General features: G+C 39.0%; 1 protein-coding gene across 2 annotated transcripts in view; it reads left to right on the plus strand.

Moving 5' to 3' along the window:
* UBAP1 (ubiquitin associated protein 1) overlaps nt 1-24323 on the plus strand; it is a 61182-nt gene that overhangs the window by 19037 nt on the left and 17822 nt on the right. For both annotated transcript variants that reach the window (XM_078436736.1, XM_078436737.1), the window contains one exon: nt 14425-14465. In XM_078436736.1, coding sequence (XP_078292862.1) covers nt 14432-14465 — 34 coding nt within the window. In that variant the 5' untranslated portion in view covers nt 14425-14431. The remainder of the gene's footprint in view (nt 1-14424; nt 14466-24323) is intronic.

Here is a 24323-nt window from a genome sequence, read left to right on the forward strand (position 1 = left end):
TATTGTTAGTATTGATAAATAGTACTTTCCTAGAAGATCATTTTATCCAGGTTGTCACTTGTATTTGCAAAGAGATGAACAAAGCAGTGTCTTCAGATTATTTTAATTTCCTCTGTTGTGTACACTATTTCTCTCCTTTTTTAAAAAAATGTTCTTTTATTTTACTTTTTGAGAGAGAGAGACTCACAGAGTGCGAGAAGGGGAGGGGCAGAGAGAGAGGGAGACAGAATCTGAAGCAGGCTTCAGGCTCTGGGCTGTCAGCACAGAGCACAACGCGGGGCTTGAGCCCATGAACTGTGAGATCACAGCCATAGTCCGACGCTTAACTGAGTCACCCAGGCACCCCTCTCTCTTCTTTTATATATATATTTATATATATATATATATATATATTTGTTTTGTTTTTTTGTTTTATATTTTATATTTGAGAGAGCGAGAGAGAGCGAGCGAGCGCACGGGCAGGGGAGGGGCAGAGAGACAGAGATAGAATCTGAAGCAGGCTCCAGGCTCCGAGCTGTCAGCACAGTTTGATTCGGGGCTCAAACTCAACGAGCAGTGAGGTCATGACCTGAGCCACCCAGGTGTGCCCCCCCACCCCTTCCTTTTAAAATTAAGTTAGTTGGATGGTTTATTTTCCAAATTACAGCTCTTGGGTTAATTTGTTAGTTGGTCATTTTTCTGATTTTTAATGGATTGTTTTGTGCTTATGTCCCTGTTTCCATTCTTGTGTTTTCCTCAGGTGATTTTTTATATCCTAAGTCATTGTGCTGTGAATTTTCTTCTTAGTACTTGAGTGGGCAGTGAATTTTCCTGATTACTGCTTTAGCTGCATGTTGTAGGTTCTTAAATGCAGTATTTTCATTGTCATTGTTTTCTGCAGTTTTATTTTTGGTTTCCTCTTTGATCAAGAGACAGTTTAGAGCTTTAGGTAGTAGGATTTTTTTTGTGTGTGTGTTCTGATGTAATTAATTTCTAATCTTTTTGTGTTTTGACTGTTGGCTGTGCTATTTCATTAAAAATTTTTTTTTGTTGTTTATTGTTTTTGAGAAAGAGAGCATGAGCAGGGGAGGGACAGAGAGAGAGAAAGACTCCTAAGCAGGCTCTGTACTGTCACTGTGGAACTTGATGCGGGGCTCGAACTCATAAAATGCAAGATCATGACCTGAGATGAAAGTAAGAGTCAGATGCTTAACCAACTGAGCCACCCTGGCACCCTATTTTTTTTTAATGTTTATTTAATTTTGAGAGAGAGCAAGTGGGGGTGGTGCAGAGAGAGGAGGGGACAGAGGATCTGAAGCAGGCTCTTTTCTGACAGCAGAGAGCCTGATGCAGAGGTCAGACTCATGAACTGTGAGATTATGACCTGAGCCGAAGTCGGACGCTCAACCGGCTGAGCCACCCACGTGCCCCAGTTGTGCTGTTTCTGATTTTGGATATTTATTAGAATTTTCTTTGTGGCTTAATATTTACTTAGACTTTTGTACAGTGTTCTGTGGGTACTGTAGGTATATTCTGCTTTCAGGGTGCTTTTGATATAAGTTATATCTATCTTATTAATTATGTATTTCTACCTAGTTCTTCTGTTGCATAGTTTTGTGTTTCTTGTTTTTTTAAAATGTTAATTTATTTATTTTGAGAGACAGCCTGTGCTCATGAGTTGGGGAGGGGCAGAGAATGAGAGAGAGAGAGTCCCAAGCAGGTTTTGCACTGTCAGTGAAGAGCCAGAGGTGGGGCTCAGTCTCATGAACCACGAGGTCATGACCTGAGCCAGGATCAAGAATTGGATGCTTAACCAACTGAGCCACCCAGGTGCCCCCCTGTAGTTTTTGTTTTATGAGTGATGATGCAGTGTTATTTGGAGCAATTTGTAAGTTAGCTCTTCATCATGGATTACATCCTTTATTATCAATAAACTGAAACACCTGTTATACGTCCGTGACCATTTGTGTGGTATTCTTACTGGTCTTAGAAACTACCGATTTATTCTTTTTTTTATTGTATTTCCTCTCTTTGAGGTCAGTCTTTCATTGATTGCATACTGTGTTGTTTCTGTTTAGTCCCCTTATAGGTATCTGGGGTATTCTTTCCCTCTGTTGCTTCCTAGGTGTGTGTGTGTGTGTGTGTATTTATATGTAATTTATTTTTTAAATTTACATCCAAGTTAGCATATAGTGCAACACTGATTTCAGGAGTAGATTCCTTAATGTGCCTTACCCATTTAGCCCATCCCCCCTCCAACACCCCTCCAGTAACCCTCTGTTTGTTTTCCATATTTAAGAATCTCTTATGCTTTGTCCCCCTCCCTGTTTCTATATTATTTTTGCTTCCCTTCCCTTATGTTCATCTGTTTTGTCTCTTAAAGTCCTCATATGAGTGATGTCATGTGATATTTGTCTTTCTCTAATTTTGCTTAGCATAATACCCTCTAGTTCCATCCATGTAGTTGCAAATGGCAAGATTTCATCCTTTTCGATTGCCAAGTAATACTCCATTATATATATCTATATATCTATATATCTATATGTATATGTATATATATATATCTATATGTGTATATATATGTATATGTATATATATATCTATATGTATATATATGTATATGTATATATATGTATACGTATATATATATGTATATTATATACATATATATGTATACGCACACACACACACCCCACATCTTCTTTATCCATTCATCCATTGATGGACATTTGGGCTCTTTCCATATTTTGGCTATTGTTGATAGTGCTGCTATAAACATTGGGGTGCATGTGCCCCTTCAGAACAGCATCCCTGTATCCCTTGGATAAATACCTAGTAGTGCAATTGCTGAGTTGTAGGGTAGTTCTATTTTTAATTTTTTGAGGAACCTGCATACTGTTGTGCAGAGTGGCTGCACCCGTTTGCATTCCCATCAGCAGTGCAAAAGAGATCCTCTTTCTCTGCATCCTCGCCAACATATGTTGTTGCCTGAGTTGTTAATGTTAGCCCTTCTGACAGGTGTGAGGTGGTATCTCATTGTGGTTTTGATTTGTGTTTCCCGGGTGATGAGTGGTGATGAGCATTTTTTCATGTGTCATTTGGCCATCTGGATGTCTTCTTTGGAAAAGTGTCTATTCATGTTTTTGGCCCGTTTCTTCACTGGATTGTTTGTTTCTTGGGTGTTGCATTTGATCAGTTCTTTATAGATTTTGGATACTAATCCTTTATCTGATATATCATTTGCAAATATCTTCTCCCATTTTGTCGGTTGCCTTTTAGTTTTGCTGATTGTTTCCTTCGCTGTGCAGAAACTTTTTATTTTGATGAGGTTCCAATAGTTCATTTTTGCTTTTGTTTCCCTTGCCTCCGGAGATGTGTTGAGTAAGAAGTTGCTGCAGCCAAGATCAAAGAGGTTTTTGCCTGCTTTCTCCTCAAGGATTTTGATGGCTTCCTGTCTTATGTTTAGGTCTTTCATTCATTTTGAGTTTATTTTTTGTGTGTGGTGTAAGACAGTGGTTCAGGTTCATTTTTCTGCATGTCACTGACCAGTTTTCCCAGCACTACTTGCTGAAGAGACTGACTTTATTCCATTGGATATTCTTTCCTGCTTTGTCAAAGATTAGTTGGCCATATGTTTGTGAGTCCTAGGTTTTTTTTCCTAGTTACAAGGTGTGTCCATCAAGAGATATGTGCTCCATATAGAAAACCTGGAAAGCAAATAGCACAAAAGAGAAAACCAAGTGCCCCATGTTGTAAACCCATCATCCAAATAGAACCACCATATTTGTTTCTGTATTTACACAGACATATGCTCCTGTTTTCTAAAATTGCAGGGCCTATTAGATCTTGTTTCTGCAGGTTAGTGATTCAAATTTAGGTTTTCCCTTTTCACTCTCTGTAAAACAGTGGTTCTCAGGACAAATCTGACTGAACAAGCACTATTCCAGCTGAATTGAAAGTAGAAATTAATGCAAAAAGAAAAACTTACTGGTGTTATTGAAATGCTCCTCAGTGTGAATCTGTGTACTGTTGACCTTTATTGTTGGTCTTCCATCTTAAGCCAAATATGCTGATGTAAGGGGATTAGTTTTGCAAACACAGAGCTTGTGGACAGTGATAGACCCTGAAAATAATGTCTCTGGCTAATTCTCAGACTTGAAGAAACTGAAAGTAGGGTCTCATAAAAATTCTGTTCAGTGTTCATGGCCATGTTCTTCATCAGAATAAGAGTCTAATATTTTTTTATTTTTTATTTTTTATTTTTAACATCTATTCATCTTTAAGAGACAGAGACAGAGTGCAAGTGGGGAAGGGGCAGAGAGAGAGGGGGAGACACAGAATCTGAAGCAGGCTCCAGGCTCTGAGCTGTCAGCACAGAGCCCGATGCAGGGCTCGAACCCACTAACCATGAGATCATGACCTGAGCTGAAGTGGGATGTTTAACCAACTGAGCCACCCAGGCACCCCAGAATAAGAGTCTAATATTAATATTCAAATAAAAATCTACATTATTGTGTATAGGTACACCAGTTTACTGGTAGGTAGAGTACTTGGCAAGTGGTTTACTCTCTTCTAAGTTATATTTTTACCAACCTTTGTTGAGCTCTTTCTCAGTCTCAAGCATTATGTAAAGATATGTTTTTTGTTTTTTTAATAACCATACTCATTTGAGGTTGTTATTTTACATGTGGTGTAGGAAAATGGTTTCCAGACTTTTGGGTTTCATGGATCACTAACATTAAAAAGGGGGAGGTGGTATTAACATGGTTGCTAGCTTTTCGTTTTGCCATAGAGACCTCTTTTAAAAGTTACTGTGTATATAGTAAATGATGATATCACTTATCCTGAGTACTGAATATTTAATTTTTCTTTAACGTTTATTTTTGAGAGACAGAGCACAAGTAGGGAGGGGCAGAGAGGAAGAAACATACTAAGGAACAGGCTCCAGGCTCTAAGTGGTCAGCACAGAGCCTGATGCGGGGCTCGGACACACAGACTGTAATCATGACCTGAGCTGAAGTCAGATGCCCAACCGACTGAGCCACCCAGGCGCCCCATGAGTACTAAATATTTAATATGGAAACAAATATTTTTGCTTAATTTATTCTACTGTGATAGATTTATGGTATGTTTAGGGTTGGCGTATTATTCAGTCTACTACCCTTATTTACTATTTTACTGTTGGAACTGAGGCTCCAAAATATCTCTTGAGATCTGTGAAAAAATAAAGCTTTTTTCTGATGAGTATAGTATAGCCTAGAATTGACATATTAATGGCTTCTACAAGTGTGATTTTTGTCTTATACATATTGGTGTGAATGCTAGTTGTATAGGTGTTCACTTTGTTTTTAGACTTGAAATCTGATGATTTCCAGAAGCTTCTTTTTCTGTAAGTTGGAGAATTTTCTGGATTAATTTGTATATTGGGAAATTACTGATTGCATCTCTTGTTGCAGTATAATGTGTGACTGTGATAGCTTACCGAGATACTAAATTGCTGTTGTGTATTAGGAAACTATAGAATGTAATTTCATGTAATAGGAATTTAATGATCTAAAAAAGGGAAGAAAGAAAATGAGAACATCATTGTAATTGCCCTTGGGCTTTCTCTTTAAGAAAGGGCCTGTGCTTTGGCAGGATGTTTGCATTGTCTTGGTTTCCTACCCCTACACTCCTCACCTTTCCCTTTTTCCATTCCTTATCCCATCTCTTCTGTTTCTTGCACTCTAGCTCCTCTTCTCCATGCAGTTCTCTTCCTTTTACCTATTTCCCCATCTCTTTTTGTTCTCAGATATCTAATTAGTGAGTTAAATTTTAAGTTACCAGGTTTTCTTTCCATAGCATTTGAACTGAAGTGGCACTAAACTGGCAAAAATAGAACATTACTGTTGGGGTGCCTGGGTGGCCCAGTCGTTTAAGTGTCCAACTATTGATTTTGGCTCATGTCAGGATCCCTTGGGATCGAGACCCACTTTGGGCTCAGCACAGAGTGTGGAGCCTGCTTGGGATTGTCTCTCTCCCCCTTTCTCTGTCCCCCCCCCCCCCCCCCCCGCAAATAATAAATAAACTTAAAACAACAACAACATTGCTGTTAAGTTCCTGGGTGCTTCAGGGAGTTCTACATTTTATTAGTGTAAGAGTTTGTCATTTAAGAATGTGTGCTGTTCTTATTTACTTGATACTTTTCCTTTAATATAAGCACTTATATTTATTTTAATGGAAATTTATGATTACTTAGGATTTTTTTTCCCCTTGTGAGCACTTATAATTTTACATTGGGGGCAAATGTATTTTTTTCAGTCTTGTTTTGTATACATTTTTTACATAGTTAAAGTAATTCAGTCCAGCTTGTAAAAACAGTTTAAAACTTACACTTATTTTCAATTATATGCTCTTAATAAGCATTTGTTTTGTTTTACTTTATTTTTGAGAGACAGAGACAGAGCATGAGCTGGGGAGGGACAGAGAAAGAGGGAGACACAAAATCTGAAGCAGATTCCAGGCTCTGAGCTGTCAGCACAGAGCCCAATGTGGGGCTCGAACCTACGAACTATGAGATCATGACCTGAGCTGAAGTTGGATGCTTCACCAACTGAACCACCCAGGCACCCCTAATAAACATTCTTAATTGCATTACCACTTGTCTTTTGAATTTTTCCATAATTTATTTAATCATTTCCCCATAATTAAACATTTAGATTATAGGAATATGTTATAAGAAATAGTTATAATTAAATATGGGAAGCTTATAAGGAAATATAAATAGCAATAAATTATCTGTCTCACTTGATTTGTTTCAGATATTCCAGGAAAAAAATATTGACCCAAATAGCTATTAAAATCCTTTTGGTCCTTGAGAGACAGTGAAGTTTTACTGCATATCAGACATTAGAAAAATCTTTAATGTAAGTGACCAGATATGAATTTCCTGTTTCTTAAGGTTTGTGGAAAATGTAGGAGTTGCATTCAGTGAATTGTTTCACTATTTAAAGAAAACCCCTAGAAAATCTACATTTTATCACCTTTAGTGAGGCAAATTTTTAAATAATTTATTTCCTTTTATTTAGTAATAAGGAATACTGTATTTTGATTTTCACTTACTATTTTTTAGTAGAAATTTTGCTTTGTTGAAGGTAATATGCATGCTTTAAAATGGGGACTAGGAGGGGCGCCTGGGTGGCTCAGTTGGTTGAGTGTCCAACTTCGGCTCAGGTCATGATCTCGCAGTTCGTGGGTTTGAGCCCTGTGTCGGGCTTTGTGCTGGCAGCTCGGAGCCTGGAGCTGCTTCGGATTCTGTGTCTCCCTCTGTCTCTACCCCTTGCCCGCTCACCCTCTGTCTGTCTCTCCCTCTCTCTCAAAAATAAACATTAAAAAAATTTTTTTTTAAATGGGGAATAAGAAGGTGAGTTTTTGATTTGCATTTCCCTGACTAATGAATAACGATGTTGAACATCATCTTATGTGTATATCTTCTTTGAATAATTGACCATTCATATTCTTTTGCCTATTTTCTAGTTGGATTATTTGTCTTTTTATTATTGAGTTGTGGACTTATTTATGTATTCTAGATACAAGCCCCTCCCATTTTGTGGGTTGTGTTTTGGTGGAGCTTTTTTTTTCTTTAAAAAAGCTATTAAGAATCCATTTAGGGGCGTTTTTTTCTTTAAAAAAGTTGTTAAGAATCCATTTAGGGTCATCTAGCTGGCTCAGTCAGTAGAGCATGAGACTTTTTTTTTTTCTTTCTATTTATTTATTTTTTATAATTTACATCCATGTTAGCACATGGTACAACAATGATTTCAGGAGTACATTCCTTTAAGCCCCTTACCCATTTAGCCCATCCCCCCTTCCCTAACCCCTCCAGCAACCCTCTGTTTGTTCTCTGTATTTAAGAGTCTCTTATGTTCCCCTCCTTGTTTTTATATTATTTTTGCTTTCCTTCCCTTATGTTCATCTGTTTTGTATCTTAAAGTCCTCATATGAGTGAAGTCATGTGATATTTGTCTTTCTCTGACTAATTTTGCTTAGCATAACACCCTCTAGTTCCATCCACATAGTGGCAAATGGCAAGATTTCATCATTTTCGATTGCCAAGTAATACTCCATTGTATATATATACACCACATCATCTTTATCCATTCATCTATCGATGGACATTTAGGCTCTTTCCATAGTTTGGCTGTTGTTGATAGTGTTGCTATAAACATTGGGGTGCATGTACCCCTTTGAAACAGCATCCCTGTATCCCTTGGATAAATACCTAGTAGTGCAATTGCTGAGTTGTAGGGTAGTTCTATTTTTAATTTTTTGAGGAACCTGCATACTGTTGTGCAGAGTGTCTGCACCCATTTGCATTCCCATCAGCAGTGCAAAAGAGATCCTCTTTCTCTGCATCCTCGCCAACATATGTTGTTGCCTGAGTTGTTAATGTTAGCCCTTCTGACAGGTGTGAGGTGGTATCTCATTGTGGTTTTGATTTGTATTTCCCGGGTGATGAGTGATGTTGAGCATTTTTTCATGGCCTGAGCCGAAATCAAAAGAGTAGGATGCTCAGCTGACTGAGCCACCCAGGCACCCCGTTTGCAAAATAATAATAGTAATTATTAATATTTAAGTTTATTTTGAGAAACATGACCAGGGGAGGGTCATGGGCGGTGGAGAGAATCCCAATAGGTTCTGCACTGTGAGTGCAGAGCCTGATGTCGGGCTTGATTGAACCCATGAACTGTAAGATGATCTGTGCTGAAGTCAAGAGCCAGATGTTTCACTGACTGGCCACCCAGGGGCCTTGCAAAATTATTTTTTATTTTATTTTATTATTAATAACTTTTTAGGTTTTGGCCTTTAGTCTGAAAAAGTGTTGGTTGAAAGTGTACAGTAGAGGTGCTTGGGTGGCTCAGTCGGTTAAGCATCCGACTTCTGCTCAGGTTGTGATCTCACAGTCTATGAGTTTGAGCCCCACGTCGGGCTCTGTGCTGATAGCTCACAGCCTGGAGCCTGCTTCAGATTCTGTGTCTCCCTCTCTCTGACCCTCCCCTGTTCATGCTCTGTCTCTCTCTGTCTCAAAAATAAATAAACATTAAAAAAATTTTTTTTAATGAAAAAAAAGGTGTACAATAGAGTGGGTGCAAGCGGCTGTGGGCCATGTAACTGCCAATAAAAATTATCTTTTATTTTTTTATTTTAATATTTATTTTTTAGAGACTGAGAAAGAGCATGTGTGGGGGAGGGGCAGAGAGCAAGGGAGACATAGAATCTGAAGCAGGTTCCAGGCTCTGAGCTGTCAGCACAGAGCCCATCATGGGGCTAGACATGACCTGAGCCGAAGTCAGATGCTTAACCGACTGAGCCATCCAGACCCTCCATAAAAATTATTTTTAAATCAGAGGCCCAAGCAGCCTCTCCCAAGCCATTTACATCTCAAAACAGCTCCTTCTTGAAACTGCTTATATCCCACAATATTAATAAATATTAGGGACATATAGATGAAAATACTCATTTTCTGTATCTGTTTAGGAGCATATTCACAGCTTTCTTTGGTGGATGCTTAAATACTGCTTTTCTCTACAGACACTTAGAAAAACATATTTCTGATATATGTCTGTGTGTGAAGGTTGAGGCTGCCCGCATTCTTGCTTATTGGGTTTAGAAGTCTTGGGGCTTCTGGGTGGCTTAGTCAGTTGAGCATTCGACTTCAGCTCGGGTCATGATCTTGTAGCTCGTGAGTTCAAGCCCTGCGTCAAGCTCTGTGCTGACAGCTCGGAGCCTGGAGCCTGCTTTGGGTTCTGTGTCTCCTTCTCTGCTCCTAACCCAGTCATATTCTGTCTCCATCTCTCAAAAATAAATAAGCATTAAAAAAAAATTTTAAAGTCTCACTGTATTGTGGTTTATGTACATTTTGATGACTGTAAAAGCATGTTCGCCAATGAAATGTCTTCTGCGTATGTAAAATGTTTTGATGATCCATGTACTTTATAATTTCAAATCTTCACTAATTAGAATATCAACCAGAATACTTCATCCCCACCTTGTGCTGGAAAACCGAAACTTTTTTTTTAATGTTTCTATTTATTTTTGAGAGTGTGCACACACAAGCGAGGCAGGGGCAGAGAGAGAGGGAGGCATTGGGCTCTCTGCACTGACAGCAGAGAGCCCAATGTGGCGCTCAAACTCAAGAACTGTTGATGATGATGTGAGCTGAAGTCGGATGCTTTAGCAACTGACCAACCCAGGTGCCCCCCAAAAAACAGAAAATTTTAAGTAAAACTTTAAAGAAGGTATGACAAAAATTTTTTTAGTTTATTTATTTTGAGAGAGTGAGTGGGTGAAGGGCAAGGAGAGAGAGGGAGGGAGGGAGAATCCCAAGCAGCCTCTGCACTGTCAATGCAGAGCCCGACTTGGGACTCAAACTCACCAGCCATGAGATCATGATCTGAGCCAAAATCAAGACTCAAATGCTTAATTGACTGAGCCATGCAGGTGTTCCCAAATTTTTAAAAAAAGATTTTTAAAGTAATCTCTACACCCAACATAGGGCTTCAGTTGGCAGTCTTAGGATCAGAGTCACACACTCTTCCAACCGAGCCAGCCTGGTGCCCCAGAAATTATGAATTTTATACCTGTTTGCAATAGAATGTTGTTCAGAAGCCATAGAGAAATGTCATGAATTATTTCAAGTTCTACCACCTAGAGGATCCACTTTGGTTAAAACATTTTAAAATTTTACTAAAATTTAATTTAAAAAATTATTTATTTATTTATACAATATTTTATTTTTGAGAGAGAGCATGAACTGGAGAGGGGCAGAGAGAGAGGGGGACAGAGGATCCAAAGTGGGCTCTGTGCTGACAGCAATGAGCCTGATGTGGTGCTTGAACTCACGAACCATGAGATCATGCATGACCTGAGCTGAAGTCGGATGCTCAACCGACTGAGCCACTCAGGTGCTCGTAATTTTATTTTTTAGTTAGTTTTTTTAATGCCTTTTTTTTTTTTTAATTTTTTTTTAACGTTTATTTACTTTTGAGACAGAGAGAGACAGAGCATGAATGGGGGAGGGTCAGAGAGAGGGAGACACAGAATCCGAAACAGGCTCCAGGCTCTGAGCTGTCAGCACAGAGCCCGACACGGGGCTCGAACCCACGGACCGTGAAATCATGACCTGAGCCGAAGTCAGACGCTCAACCGACTGAGCCACCCAGGTGCCCCTTAATGCCTTTTTTAAAAAAATTATTTTTGAGAGCGAGAGCGTGAGCAGGGGAGGGGCAGAGAGAGAGAGAGAGAGAGAGAGTGGGAGACACAGAATCTGAAGCAGTCTCCAGGCTCCTGTCAGCACAGAGCCCAACGCAGTGCTTGAACTTGTGAACTATGAGATCATGACCTGAGCTGAAGTTGGGTGCTTAACCGACAGAGCCACCCAGGCACCCCTTAGTTTTTTTAAGTAGACTTCATGCCCAGTGTGTAGCCCAGCATGGGGCTTGAACTCACAATCCTGAGACAAGACCTGAGCTGACATCAAGATTCGGATGCTTAACTGACTGAGCCACCCAGGCACCTCTAAATTTTATTAATTTTTAAAAAGATTTTATTTTTGAGTAATCTCTACACCCAACACGGGGCTCAAACTTGACACCTCGGCCAAGATCAAGAGTCGTATGCTGTACGGAATGAGCCAGCCAGGTGCCCCTTACGTAATACATTTTATCCTGTATAGTCCCTGGTAGTTAGATTACTTTTTTATTCCTATAGTCTTGCCTATTTTTTATTCCTTTTTTTGTTTTTTAAAGAAGCAGTCTCTATTTTATTTATTTTTAATGTTTATTTATTTTTGAGAGAGAGTGCAAACAAGGGAGGGGCAGAGAGAGAAGGACACAGAGGATCTGAAGCAGGCTCTGAACTGTCAGCGCAGAGCCCAATGCAGGGCTCAAACTCACAAACTGTGAGATCATGACCTGAGTTGAAGTCAGATGCTTAACAGACTGAGCCACCCAGGAGCCCTATTTTTTTTTATTCCTATAGTTCATTGTAAGTAGAATCATATAATATGTTACCTTTTGATCCTGGCTTCTTTCATATACCATGATACATTTGAGATTTGTCTGTGTGGTTGTGGTGTATCAGATACTGTGTATAAGTCACCCTTTTTTTTTTTTTTTTAAAGCACATGTGCTCCTGAAGTGAGCACCATGCATTTTTTTTTAAATTAAAAACATTTTTTTTTTAATTTTAGAGAGACCAGGGGAGAGGGCCAGGAAGAGAGAAAATCTTAAGCAGTCTCCATAATCAACGCAGAGCCCGATACGGGTCTCAATCCCACAACCCTGGGATCATGACCTGAGCTGAAATCAAGAGTCTGATGCTCGATCGACTGAGCCACCCAGGTGCCCCACAGTTCATCCACTTAAAGTATACAGTCTGGGGGTGCCTGGGTGGCTCAGTTGCTTAAGCTTCTGAATTCTGGCTCAGGTCATGTTCTCATGGTTTAGGAAGTTCAAGCCACTCATTGGGCTCTCTGCAGAGCACGCTTCAGATCCTGTCCTCTCTCTCTGCCCCTCGTCCCCTTGCATGTGCTCTCTCTCTCTCTCTCTCTCAAAAACAAACAAAAACCCTCCTATTAAAAAAAAAGTCCAGTCACCACCACAATCAGTCTTAGAACATTTTCATCACTCCAAAAAGAAACCCTGTACCCCTGAGCCACTATCTTCCCATTTCCCTGAATTAATTTTTATATATGATACAAAGTATGGATAAAGGTTTATTTTTTTGCATATGAATGTCTGGCACCATTTGTTGAGAAGACGATCCTTTCCCCTTTAAGCTTTTGTGCCTTTGTTGAAAATCAACTGGCTATATGTGTATGGCTCTATTTCTGGACTCTTTTTTGGGGATGTATGATATCCTTATGCCATTTCCACAATCTTAATTACTGTAGCTTAATAGTAAGCTTTGAAGTTAGGTGATAAGTTCTCCAACTTTTTCTTTTTGAGAATCATTTTGGGTATTCTATTTTCTTTGCCTTTCCATGTAAATTTTAAAATCCCCTTGTCAATTTCAAAGTAAACAAATGTAATAAATCCTGTGCAGATTTTAATTCTATTTTGAATAATTTTCACAAGACAGGTGTAATACACTTGGTTTTTTTTTTTTTTTTACTTTCAGTGAAAATGGATTATTTTCAGTATGATGCTTTTCAGTGTATTGTAATGCAGGTTAATAGACCAAAGACCATAAATTCGTATAGCTAACCTTAATTTTTTTCCTGCTTATGTTTTAGGCAAGTTAAAGGTATAAACATCATGTCAAGGGCAATAAACTTTTAGGTTGAAGAGCTCAGATTATTTGTGTAAGACAGGACTTAATACCTACTTATATAGGGGTTGAAAATGCAAAGGTAATATTAAGCTAGATGTGTGGTTTTGATATTTTTCTTTTATTTAGAAAAATTTTATACTAATTAAACTGTACAGAAGATTATATGTAATTCATTCCCTGCTTAAGAAATTACTGTTAGAGTTAGTTGCCAGCAAAAGGTCTATATTTGCATAACTGAAAAATGCTTTTTTTAATCTATTACTGACATATTTGTAGTTTGTATCAAGAAGGTATATGCTTTGTAATTATTTCCTTTTGGTAGTCCACATATCAATTGGTCAAAGGTTAGTATGCTTTTCTTCTCATATATTTAGTATATTCAGAACATGCAGTTTTATAAATAGTTAACTTTTCTGTAGAAAACTAGTATCTCTTCCTTTCTGCTTTCTTTTTTGAGACTTTGGGGCTGAGAAATTTGAGGACTGTATCAGTCCTGGAACCTTTTAGTCTTCTGATTTCTTTTTTTTTTTTTTTTTTTTTTTATTTATTTATTTTTGCAACAGAGAGAGACAGAGCATGAACGGGGGAGGGGCAGAGAGAGAGGGAGACACAGAATCTGAAACAGGCTCCAGGCTCCGAGCCATCAGCCCAGAGCCCGACGCGGGGCTCGAACTCACGGACCGCGAGATCGTGACCTGGCTGAAGTCGGACGCTTAACCGACTGCGCCACCCAGGCGCCCCCTGATTTCTTTTTTGTAGTCTCAATATTCTTTTCTTTTCTTTTCTTTTCTTTTCTTTTCTTTTCTTTTCTTTTCTTTTCTCTTCTCTTCTCTTCTCTTCTCTTCTCTTCTTTTCTTTTCTTTTCTTTTCTTTTCTTTTCTTTTCTTTTCTTTTCATGTTTGTTTATTTTGAGAGAGAGAGAGCACGTGCATGAGTGGGGAAGGGATAGAGAGAGGGAGAGAATCCCATGCAAATCTCTGTCACAAAATTGTGAGATCATGACCTGAGCCGAAATCAAAGAATCAGATCCTTAACCCTGAGCCACCCAGTTGCCCCTATAGTCTCAATATTCCTATAATTTGTTTATATCCCCTCAGAGTATCATGTGCCTAAAAATATTTCTTTGCTTTTCAGGTTCTAAATGGCTTCTAAGAAGTTGGGTGCAGATTTTCATGGTAAGTGGACTGTTAGATATAATGGTTTAAGTTATGATTTGATTAGAGGATTTGAAATCACTTAGCATTGTTTAAGTAAGTGCCCCTTTTTATTTATTTAAATGGGCAGCTTGAGAAAAAGTTGTACAACAGGGTAGCATATACATTCCAATGGATTTCAGGTAATTTAGTATTTAAGTAGGTAGTTAAACTTTAGAGTCTCGCTGGTTATTGTACTTAAAATTACCAGGGATGGATAGGGAGCCTATCTATTTTTATTGTTCTTCAGCAGTATTTTGAAGTAGTTACCATTCCCTTTCTTATCCCGTGGTCATAGTTCTTTGCCATCTCAAATGTGAAAAATTCTGAATCTTTAGTTAATACTTAATAATGGTTTGTTTTAGTGTCCATCCCCTCATCCTTCCTGTCCCACAATAATAGGAAGTAATTACTACAAATAAACCATGATCAGCGGATCAGTAATTACAGGAATGTCAGTAGTAGTAATTACAGTTTTGCATTTGAAACTAATCGTTTATCATCTGGGGCACCTGGGTGGCTCAGTCAGTTACACATCTGACTTGGGCTCAGATCATGATCTCACGGCTCTTGAGTTGGAGCCCTGTGTCTGGAGCCTGCTTTGGATTCTGTCTCCCTCCCTCTCTGCCCCTTCCCTGCTTGTGTGCACGCTCGCTCGCTCGCTCTCTTAAAAATAAATCAACATTAAAAAAAATTTTAAAATATGGGGGTGCCTGGGTGACTCAGTCAGTTGGGCGTCCGACTTCTGCGCAGGTCATGATCTCGCAGTCCCACGTCAGGCTTTGCTCTGACAGCACGGAGTCTGGAGCCTGCTTTGAGTTCTGTGTCTCCCTCTCTCTGTGCCCCTCCGCTGTCATGCTCTGTCTCTCTCTCTCTCTCTCTCTCTCTCTCTCTCTCTCTCTCAAAAACAAACATTAAAAAAATTTTTTTTTAATTAAAAAGAAACTAATAGTTTATCATTAAAAAAAAAATTTTTTTTTTTACGTTTATTTATGATTCAGAGACAGAGACAGAGCATGAGCAGGGGAGGGGCAGAGAGAGAGGGAGACACAGAATCTGAAGCAGGCCCCAGGTTCTGAGCCATCAGCACAGAGCCCGACGTGGGGCTCAAACTCACAAACCACGAGATCATGACCTGAGCTGAAGTCAGACGCTTAACCGACTGAGCCACCCAGATGCCCCATAATAGTTTGTTATTTAAAAAAAAATTTTTTTTCTTAATGTTTATTTATTTTTGAGAGAGATACAGAATGTCAGTGGGGGAGGCTTAGAGAGAGAGGGAGACACAGAATCTGAAGAGGGCTCCAGGCTCTGAGCTGTTAGCACAGAGCTTGATGTGGGGCTAGAACCCATGAATGGTGAGATCAGACCTGAGCTGAAGTCGGACACCCAGCCGACTGAGCCACCCAGGTGCCCCTGTCATCCTTTTCTAAGATATGACTTTCCAAAATTGAATACATTAGTAAGCTTTATTATATGCATTTGGGAGGAATAGAGATGCCTAAGAAGTTAAAATTAGACCCTCTTTTCATATAGTAGAATTAAACAACAGAAATATCCAGACAACACCGTTAATTTAAGTAGGTTTTTAAAGCTGATTTTCCATTTTTAAAATCATGTCATTGTAAGAATGGTTTGCCAGACGGCATGGCAACATGTGTTGGTATGCTCTTCTGATGTACAAATGGTTGCTTGTTAGTATCAGCTGAGTCAGGGTGCTGGAGCAGTCACTGGGGTTCTAACTTGCTAGTATATTTTACACAAGAGTTTAATATTTTGAATTACTGTTGTGTTTATCCTTACATGCATCACTTGTATATGTTTTGTTAAATCCTTTTGGAGTTAAGTCATTCAGACTCTGGAATTTGCATTCTGTGTAGCAGGTGGGGCATCAGATCTGCCAGGTAACCTATTTTGTATTATTTAAGGATTATTATGTGGCACTTTTGTAGTATTTGGATGATAGTAGAGAGGCAGATCTGAAGTTGCTTCTGGATAGCTTTTTTCAAGAAAAAAGAGGACAGCAAATGACAGAGGAAAGACCTAGGGGAGAAAATAGCAAAAAAGAAAAATTTTAACTTACCTTATTTCAAAAGACAAGTTATATATCTTGGCTCTTTAGGAAATCCTTTTTGACTGGAGTGAAAATAAGATGGACTCCAGATTATGTGTTTCAGCTAAACAATCCAGAGAGAAGATTCTAATTTTGAAGTTACCTGATCAGTAAAGACTTGTTTTTTAGAAAGTCCTCCATGCATTCCTCACCAAAATTTTATTAAGCAAAATATTCGGAATAAAATTTGAGAATAGATTTTCTCTTTCTCTCTTCAGCTTCTTCTGCTTTAAACTGCTGAGTTCCTACCTGAATTTCCATTGCTTTCGTTGAGTTTTTAGAGTAAAGAGTCTTATTTTTAGATATCATGTAGTTTAAGGAATAGAAATTAAAGGAAATAGGCAAAAAAAAAAAAAAAAAAAATGGGAGTAGGCAGTCTTGTAGGTAGCTGAGTGTGGGAAATCAAGTTCAGCTTGGCCTTACAAAATCAGAAAGCCAGGAAACTAAGGCATCTGCTCCCATCTCTCAGAAGGCTACATAGCCTTTCCTTACTGCTTTTCTCTGCGGGTGTGCTCCATTTTTGTTCTTCTCTTAATAGACTTGCTTTCTTGGCCTACTTGCCTACTTGTATAGAGTGCATAGGGCCAGAAATGCACCCCCTCCCCCCATATGGTGTTGCTTGGTACTTGATCTTTCAGTTTAAGCAGCTAGCATCATATAGCTGAAGTTTTTCTGTCTTTTGGCCAAGGGAGAATCTGATTGGCACAGCCTAGCTTATAGGCCTGTGGATTGATTCTCCCTAAGTTAGGTATTATCTGACTGGCCCATTGGGGTTAGTGGGTATATGTGTGTGTGTAATTCTTCCAGGGGCATTTTGGGGTGTGAACAGGAGGTAGCATCTGCTCTTGTGACTGGATATTAAATAGTTTTTTTTTTTCTTTTCAAATATTTGAGTTGACTAGATTTTTTTGCTATGCTGTCTTATGACTGGTATTTAACTTACCTTCAAGTTTGTTTTTTTCAACTGAGGTTGAACTTCTTCCACTGTCATTAATAATTACATATCCCTAAATAACAGAATAAGAGATGTAAACAATTCTCAAAGACTTTTAAAACTATTGTTCCTATAGGGGTGCCTGGGTGGCTCAGTTGGTTAAGTGCCCGATTTTAGCTCAGGTCATGATCTTGCAATTTGGGAGCTCAAGCCCCACATCACGCTCTCTGCTGTCAGTGCACACAGCCTGCTTCAGATCCTCTGTCTTCCTCTCTCTCTCTGCCCCTCCTGCTTGTACACTTTCTCTCAAAAATAAATAAACATTAGGGGTGCCTGGGTGGCTCAGTCGGTTAAGCGTCTGACTTTGGCTCAGGTCATGATCTCAGAGTTCATGGGTTCAAACCCCACATCGGGCTCTGTACTGACAGCTCAGAGCCTGGAGTCTGCTTCAGTTTCTGTGCCTTCCTCTCTCCTCTGCCCCTCCCCCTCTTGAGCTCTGTCTCTCAAAAATAAATAAACGTTAAAAAAAATTAAAAAATATTGTTCTTAGAATATGTAAATTGCAAACCCTTGGGTCAGTGTAAATCAGGCTTTTCCTGGAGCCTGGTGCTTTACAATGTTAATCCCCTTTAGTTTTTAACTCATTTTCCACTTGTTTCATCCAAGAAAAAAGTTATTTTCCAGAAACGACTTTTAAAGGGCTTTTAAAAATGTTTCAATGAACAAAAATTATTCTTTTACTATCTGGGAAAATGCCCTGAGATTCTAATTTAGAAAAAAAGAAGTCTGTATAATAAGATATAACTTAATGAAACTAAACTCTCTCCTTTGAAATGCCAGGGTATCCTATTTATGACCATTTACTTAGCTAACTTTTTTTTTTAAAGATTTTATTTTTAAACTCTTTCTGCACCCAACATGGGGCTCAAACTCATAACCTAGAGATCAAGAGTCACAGTGCTCAACTGACTAAGCCAGCTAGGTGCCCTTAGCTAATTTATTTTTCTTTTTTTAAATTAAAAAAATTTTTTTTTTACAATCTTTATTTTTGAGAGAGAGAGAGCATGTGTAAGCTGGGGAGGGGCAGAGAGAGAGGGAGACAGAAGATCTGAAGTGGGCTGTGAGCCCGATTTGGGGCTCGAACTCCTGAACTGTGAGATCGTGACCTGAGCTGGTCAGAAGTTTAACCGACTGAGCCACCCAGGTGCCCCTAGTTAGCTAGTTTTTAAGGGAGGTTCATTTTGCCCTTGGTTTAATTTCTACCAGGATATTGACATCTTTTTCTTGCTGAGGTATAGAGAAAGGTATTTTATTTTAAATTGTTTCAAAAGTTGGGGCGCCGGGGTGGCTCAGTCAGTTAAGTGTCCTACTTTGCGCAGGTCATGATTTCGCAGTTGGTGGGTTTGAGCCCCATGTCGGGCTCTGTGCTGACAGCTCAGAGCCTGGAACCTGCTTCAGATTCTGTGTCTCTCTCTCTCTCTCTGCCCCTCCTCTGCTTGCGCTCTCTCTCTCAAAAATAAATAAACATTAAAAAAAAAGATTTAAATTGTTTCAAAAGTTGATCAGCTATGCTTTACAGTGTAATGTAGAGAAATTGGCCATCATTTAATCATTGTTGCTCCCCACCTTCTTTCAAGATTTTCTCTTTGTTTTTAACAATCTGACCATGATGTGCCTTGGTGTGATTTTCTGTGTATTTATCCTGCTTGAAGTTAGCTAAACTTTTTGGATCTGTGGGTGGATGTCTTTTATCACTTTGGGAAAATTTGCAAGCCATTATCTCTTTTAAATTTTTCTGCCCCATTGTTTCTCTCTTACCTTTGAAACTCTAATCATACACATATTAGGCTGTTTGATACTCCTAAAGCTTTCTTAAGGCTTTGTTCCATTTTTTTCTTTTTTCTTTTCCTTTGTGTTTCAATTTGGTTAATTTCTTTTGACCTAACCTCAGGTTCTCTGATTGTTTTCTCTGCTAAGTATTGTCTTCTGATTATCCCTGTAGCCTGGTTATGAACTGTCAAAGATTTTCTTTTCTGATACAGCATTTTTCACTTCTAGCATTATTGTTTTGTCTCTTTATATTTCTGCCTTTTATTGAAATTCCTCATCTGCTAACACATGTTCACCACCTTTCTGATACTTTCAATATATTGGCCATCACTCAGTTTGGGTCTGATGACTGCTTCCTCTCTTAATGATGGGTTACATTTTTTGCTTCTTTGTGTGTCTTGTTTTTGATTGAATGCCAGACACTCTGTATTTAAAAGCTGATTTTGTAGGTTGTCTGGCTGTTGTTGTTAGGGTGTGAGTAACATTTATTGTGACTTCATATCCTATAGCAGATATCTGTATAATTTTAATGTGTGTCTGTATACGTGTGTGTCTATTTATCTGTCCATGTGTCTAATTTTAAAGCCAACTTCACAGCTTTAAGGTAGTGATACCCAGTCATGGAATTGTGTTTTTCACTTAATTTTAAGTTTGGTCTTTACTGTTCTTCTTTTTCAAAAACTTAAATTTTAATCCTCAATTTGAGTTTACAGTAAGACCTGAATTAAGCATAATCCAGTTTCTATCCTCCATTAAGAATTCATCCCACCTCCTCCCTGGAATTGTAACTTTGTTTCAGGGAAACAGGCAGGTCACAGGATCACCAGTATATCAGCAATTGAGAAAGAAAGAAAACACAATGAAGTCTTCCCAGAATTTATCCTGAGATATACTACATTTTCAGCCCGGTCTCTTCTGTGGCATAATGCAAAGCGATACAGAACCTGACTTCAGGGAACTGCCACAGCCGCAGTCATCACAGATATACTTAATTTTCTTTTTCTAAACTAAATTTTAAGAAAACAGGCCCAGACATTTTAGAAAGATACTCAGAAAAAGAAAGATATTCAGTAATAAATGCTGAAAGGGGTGCCTAGGTAGCTTAAGTGTGGGACTCTTGGTTTTGGCTCAGATCATGATTTCACGGTTTATGGGTTTGATCCCCACATTGGAGTCTGTGCTGACGGTGTGGAGCCTGTTTGGGATTCTGTCTCTCCTTCTGTCTCTGCCCCTCCCTTGCTTATGCTCTCTCTCAAAATAAATAAATAAACATGAAAAAAAAAAGACTGAAAGTAAAAAGTATTTGGTGTAAGCTGGAAAATTATTAGTCATAGTGTTTAATTCTCTGTAGTTGAACTTTTATTGAATCTATTTAAAAAATAAGATGTAGGGGCACCTGGGTGGCTCAGTCGGTTAAGCGGCCGACTTCGGCTCAGGTCACAATCTCGCGGTCCGTGAGTTCGAGCCCCGCGTCGGGCTCTGTGCTGACAGCTCAGAGCCTGGAGCCTGTTTCAGATTCTGTGTCTCCCTCTCTCTCTGCCCCTGCCCTGTTCATGCTCTGTCTCTCTCTGTCTCAAAAATAAATAAACGTTAAAAAAAAAAATTAAAAAAAAAAAAAGATGTATTGAGAAATGAGAAATACATATTTTGATATATTTGTTAAAGGGTTGTTTGCTTTGTTGCCATCTCTTTAAATGCCCTTTTAAAAAAGATACTTATTTATAAAAAGGTTTCGTTAAACAAATTTTTTTTTAACATTTATTCATTTTTGAGAGACAGAGACAGAGCGAACGTGAGCAGGGGTGGGGCAGTGAGAGAGGGAGACAGAGCATCCAAAGCAGGCTCCAGGCATGAGCTGTCAGCACAGAGCCCGATGTGGGGCTCAAACTCACAAACTGTGAGATCATGACCTGAACTGAAGTTGGACACTCAACCGACTGAGCCAGCCAGGTGTCTCTAAAAGATTTCATTAAAAAAATTTTTTTTTTTTTTTAGAGAGAGAGAGCATGAGCTGGGGAGAGGGACACAGGGGGAGAGAGAGAGAATCCTAAGCAGCCTCCACACACAACATGGAGCCTAGCTCGGGGCTCAATCCATGACCCTGGGATCATGACCTGAGCTGAAACCAAGAGTTAGGCGCTCATACAACTGAGCCATCCAGGCACCCCTCAAACGATTTTATTTTTAAGTAATCTCTCCCTTGAGGTCAAGAGTTACACATTACACCTAGCCAGCCAGGTGCCCTAACAGAACTGTTCACTTAAGAAAATTTTGTTAGGGGGCACCTGGGTGGCCTCAGTCAGTTAAGCTTCAGAATTCAGCTCAGGTCATGATCTCACGGTTCATTGGTTTGAGCCCCACATTGGGCTCTGTGCTGACAGCTCAGAGCCTGGAGCCTGCTTTATATTCTGTATCTGTGTGTTTCTGCCCCTGCCCCGATCACGCACTGTCTCTCTCAAATAGCAAAACATTTAAAAAGATTTTTTTTTGTTACTTTTCGTGTGGATGAGTTTTCTTATATTTATATATCATATATGCTTGTATATTATGGATAGGATTTTTTTCAGTGTGTGTGTTATATAAACCTGCTTGGAATGAATAAACATTCTTTTTTTTTAATGTTTATTTTTGAGAGAGAGAGAGTGGGGGAGGGGAAGGAAGAAAGGGGGGACAGAGGATCTGAAGTGGCCTCTGGGGTGCTGACAACAGAGAACTTGATGCAAGACTTGAACTTATGAACTGTGAGATCATGACCTGAGCTGAAGTTGGATACTTTACTGATTGAGCCACCCAGGCTCCCCTGAATGAATAAACATTGTTAAACAAAAGACTTAATTTTGTGATTGTTAGTTTGACTGTAAATCTTTCCAGTGCTTCTTAGAAAACGCTAGTTTCAACTTTGTTTCCAGTTAATCAGGATACTAGCTAAAGTTAAAATTTAACTTTCAGGAAAATTTGAGCACCTGTGTTCATGGAGGGCAGATAAATTTATTATTATTTATTAGAGAGAGCAAGCAGGGGAGAGATGCAGAGGGGGAGAGAGAGAATCTTAAGCAGGCTCCACATTCCACACACAGTCCCACATGGGATCGATCATGACCTAAGCTGAAGCCAGGAGTCAACTGGATGAGCCACCCAGATGCCCTCCCTCCCAGTTTTTAAAATTAGATACAACTTTCCTTTTAATCTCTATAATATAAAGAATTTTGTAAGTGACAGAGTTTTAGTGTTGTAACCAATACTTGGTTTTGTTGGCAAGCTATGATGATACCTGATAGTTTTTTGAGGGGTGGGGGTACCTGGTACATTTCTGTGACTAGCCTTGCCAGTTTTGGTAAATTACTTTGAATTTTAATAAATATTAATTGAATGTGAATTAGCATGGGGGTGAGAATTAAATATGAAAGAAGCATAAGACTATGTATTCTTTGTTTTTTACTTTATTGAGCATGTCTTCTGCCAGATATTACTCTGAGATTGGGAGGTATAAATTTGAAACATTTTTATCCCTTCTTAGGGGACACTCAGATTCTCACTCACAGTCTCTAGGCGGAATATAAGGAAACTTAACACAGTCGTACAACCTGAGGTGCTGGTGTAAACTGGGTGTTCTGAGATTGAGAAGGGAGTTGTAAAGCTCATTCTTAAAGGACTAGAAATAATCAAGTAGAAAGGGGTGGGAATGTGACAGGCATTGCCATCTGAGAAAACAGTACTTTTAAAAGTATGACCCAGGGGCGCCTGGGTGGCTCAGTCGGTTAAGCATCCGACTTTAGCTCAGGTCACGATCTCACGGTCCGTGAGTTCGAGCCCCGCGTCAGGCTCTGGGCTGATGGCTCGGAGCCTGGAGCCTGCTTCTGATTCTGTGTCTCCCTCTCTCTCTGCCCCTCCCCTGTTCATGCTCTGTCTCTCTCTGTCCCAAAAATAAAAATTAAAAGTTAAAAAAAAAAAAAAAAAAAGTATGACCCACTAGGAAACTATTCCCCAGAAAAATTGTTAAATTGGACACGGTTTTGAATTTAATTTGCTAGCTGAGTGGGAGATACATAAAATGTTTTAATTCTGGATAGAAGATATGTTAGAAACTCTAGCCCCCAAGGGTGGGAGCAGGGACCTTCTTCCTGATGGAGGGTGTCAGGTGTATCAGAGCAGTATTTACCTGAGGAAATGGGAATGATGACAAGATTACAGCTACATCTTGAGCTTGTTAAGTCTTGAAATCTATCAATTTTTAGAAAGGGAGAGAAGGCATCTTCATGGAAGAGGTTTAATTGTCTTATTCTGTCCATGAGCACTCAAGAAAATACACTACTGTCTAGTGTGAGGCCCAGAAGCAATCCTTACAGCTACTAATAGTCAAAAAGCAGAATTAATTTTATCAACTGTTTTGTTGTCCGTGATGGTTCTGCCAGTAAGTTATCCCCAAACCTGGTCCAGAAAAGAAACCATGTACAATTTGGAGTGTATAGTTAGTGAGAGTTACATACAAGAGCTGCTCGCATTTTGTCTGACTCCATAAATCAGTGATAATGTCCTGGTCTTTCTGTATGATTCAGCTATTAGGCAGAGAACCTTTAGGGAGTTAAAGCAGTTCAGTTGTATATGGCTTATGTCTCCTGATAATCCTGTTCTGATTCCCATGGTCTGGTCTGGTTTTCCTTTTTTCATAAGTGTTGTGGTTCTTGAATATTTCCACATCTGCTCCAGAATATAGTCTTAAAAAAATGTAGAGTAATTCCTTGTATTAATTAAAAATGATTCTTTCTGAAATAGAGAAACCTAGTCAAGGAGATTCTCTTGTGGAGGTTCTATCATTAATTCAGTATTTATGAAGTGCCTAATATGTGTATGTTTTGAGACAGTATCAGTGAATAAAATAGACTTACATACTTACCTGCAAGGAGCTTACTTACATTCCACTGGGCCAGACAGACAATAAATATAATTTAAAAATGAATAATAT

The sequence above is a fragment of the Panthera onca genome, chromosome D4 (assembly GCF_046562875.1).
Source record: "Panthera onca isolate mPanOnc1 chromosome D4, mPanOnc1 haplotype 2, whole genome shotgun sequence".
NCBI classification, from domain to species: Eukaryota; Metazoa; Chordata; class Mammalia; order Carnivora; family Felidae; genus Panthera; species Panthera onca.